The 648-nt window shown below is 42.4% G+C and overlaps 1 protein-coding gene across 1 annotated transcript in view; it reads right to left on the minus strand.

The window, feature by feature from the left end:
* Window positions 1-490, minus strand: part of LOC117939895 (GTPase IMAP family member 9-like) — a 3,506-nt gene extending 3,016 nt beyond the window's left edge. The window contains exon 1 of the mRNA XM_034865306.1: window positions 1-490. This exon is cut by the window's left edge and continues 292 nt beyond it. Coding sequence (XP_034721197.1) covers window positions 1-438 — 438 coding nt within the window. The 5' untranslated portion in view covers window positions 439-490.
* Window positions 491-648: the final 158 nt, after the last annotated feature.

Here is a 648-nt window from a genome sequence, read left to right on the forward strand (position 1 = left end):
TCCCTGCAGGTCTGGGCTGTCCTCCATAAACTCCTCTATACTGGTGTCCTTAAGAAGGTCGCCATGAGTAAAGAGAACCATGCTGTATTTGTCTACATCCTGACCAAATATTTCTTGGATCTTCTGCACTGACTGCTTTTCTTCTTCTGTGAATCTGTCCAGCATGACGACAACCAGGAAGACATGGGGTCCAGGTGAAGAATAGCAGATGCATTGCATTATATCTTTATGTGTTTTATCCTGGGCCCACCTGGTGTCAAAGAGACCTGGGGTGTCAATAACAACAACCGTTTGGCCATCCACTTCAGCCTTGTCCTTAGAGCACTCATCAGTTATAGATGTTGGACTGAACTTTGATTCGAAGCATCTACGCCCAAGTATGGTGTTTCCTGTGGAACTCTTCCCGATCCCAGTCTTCCCCACCATCACAATCCTCATCTCCTCATCATTTCGTAGAATAGCTACTGTTTGAAAGGATGAAGAATATAAAATTAGAAGTTAACCTTTTAATTAGAGCCTGAGCGCCGACAGCAGCGAAGGCCCTAATGGAACTGAAGGAATTATTCTTTCTTTCTTTCTTTCTTTATTATTATCCGTCAAATGAATTGCATTTTTGGAGGACTTATCATATTCAAAAACTCACCAAAT

The sequence above is a fragment of the Etheostoma cragini genome, unplaced genomic scaffold (assembly GCF_013103735.1).
Source record: "Etheostoma cragini isolate CJK2018 unplaced genomic scaffold, CSU_Ecrag_1.0 ScbMSFa_1395, whole genome shotgun sequence".
NCBI classification, from domain to species: domain Eukaryota; kingdom Metazoa; phylum Chordata; class Actinopteri; order Perciformes; family Percidae; genus Etheostoma; species Etheostoma cragini.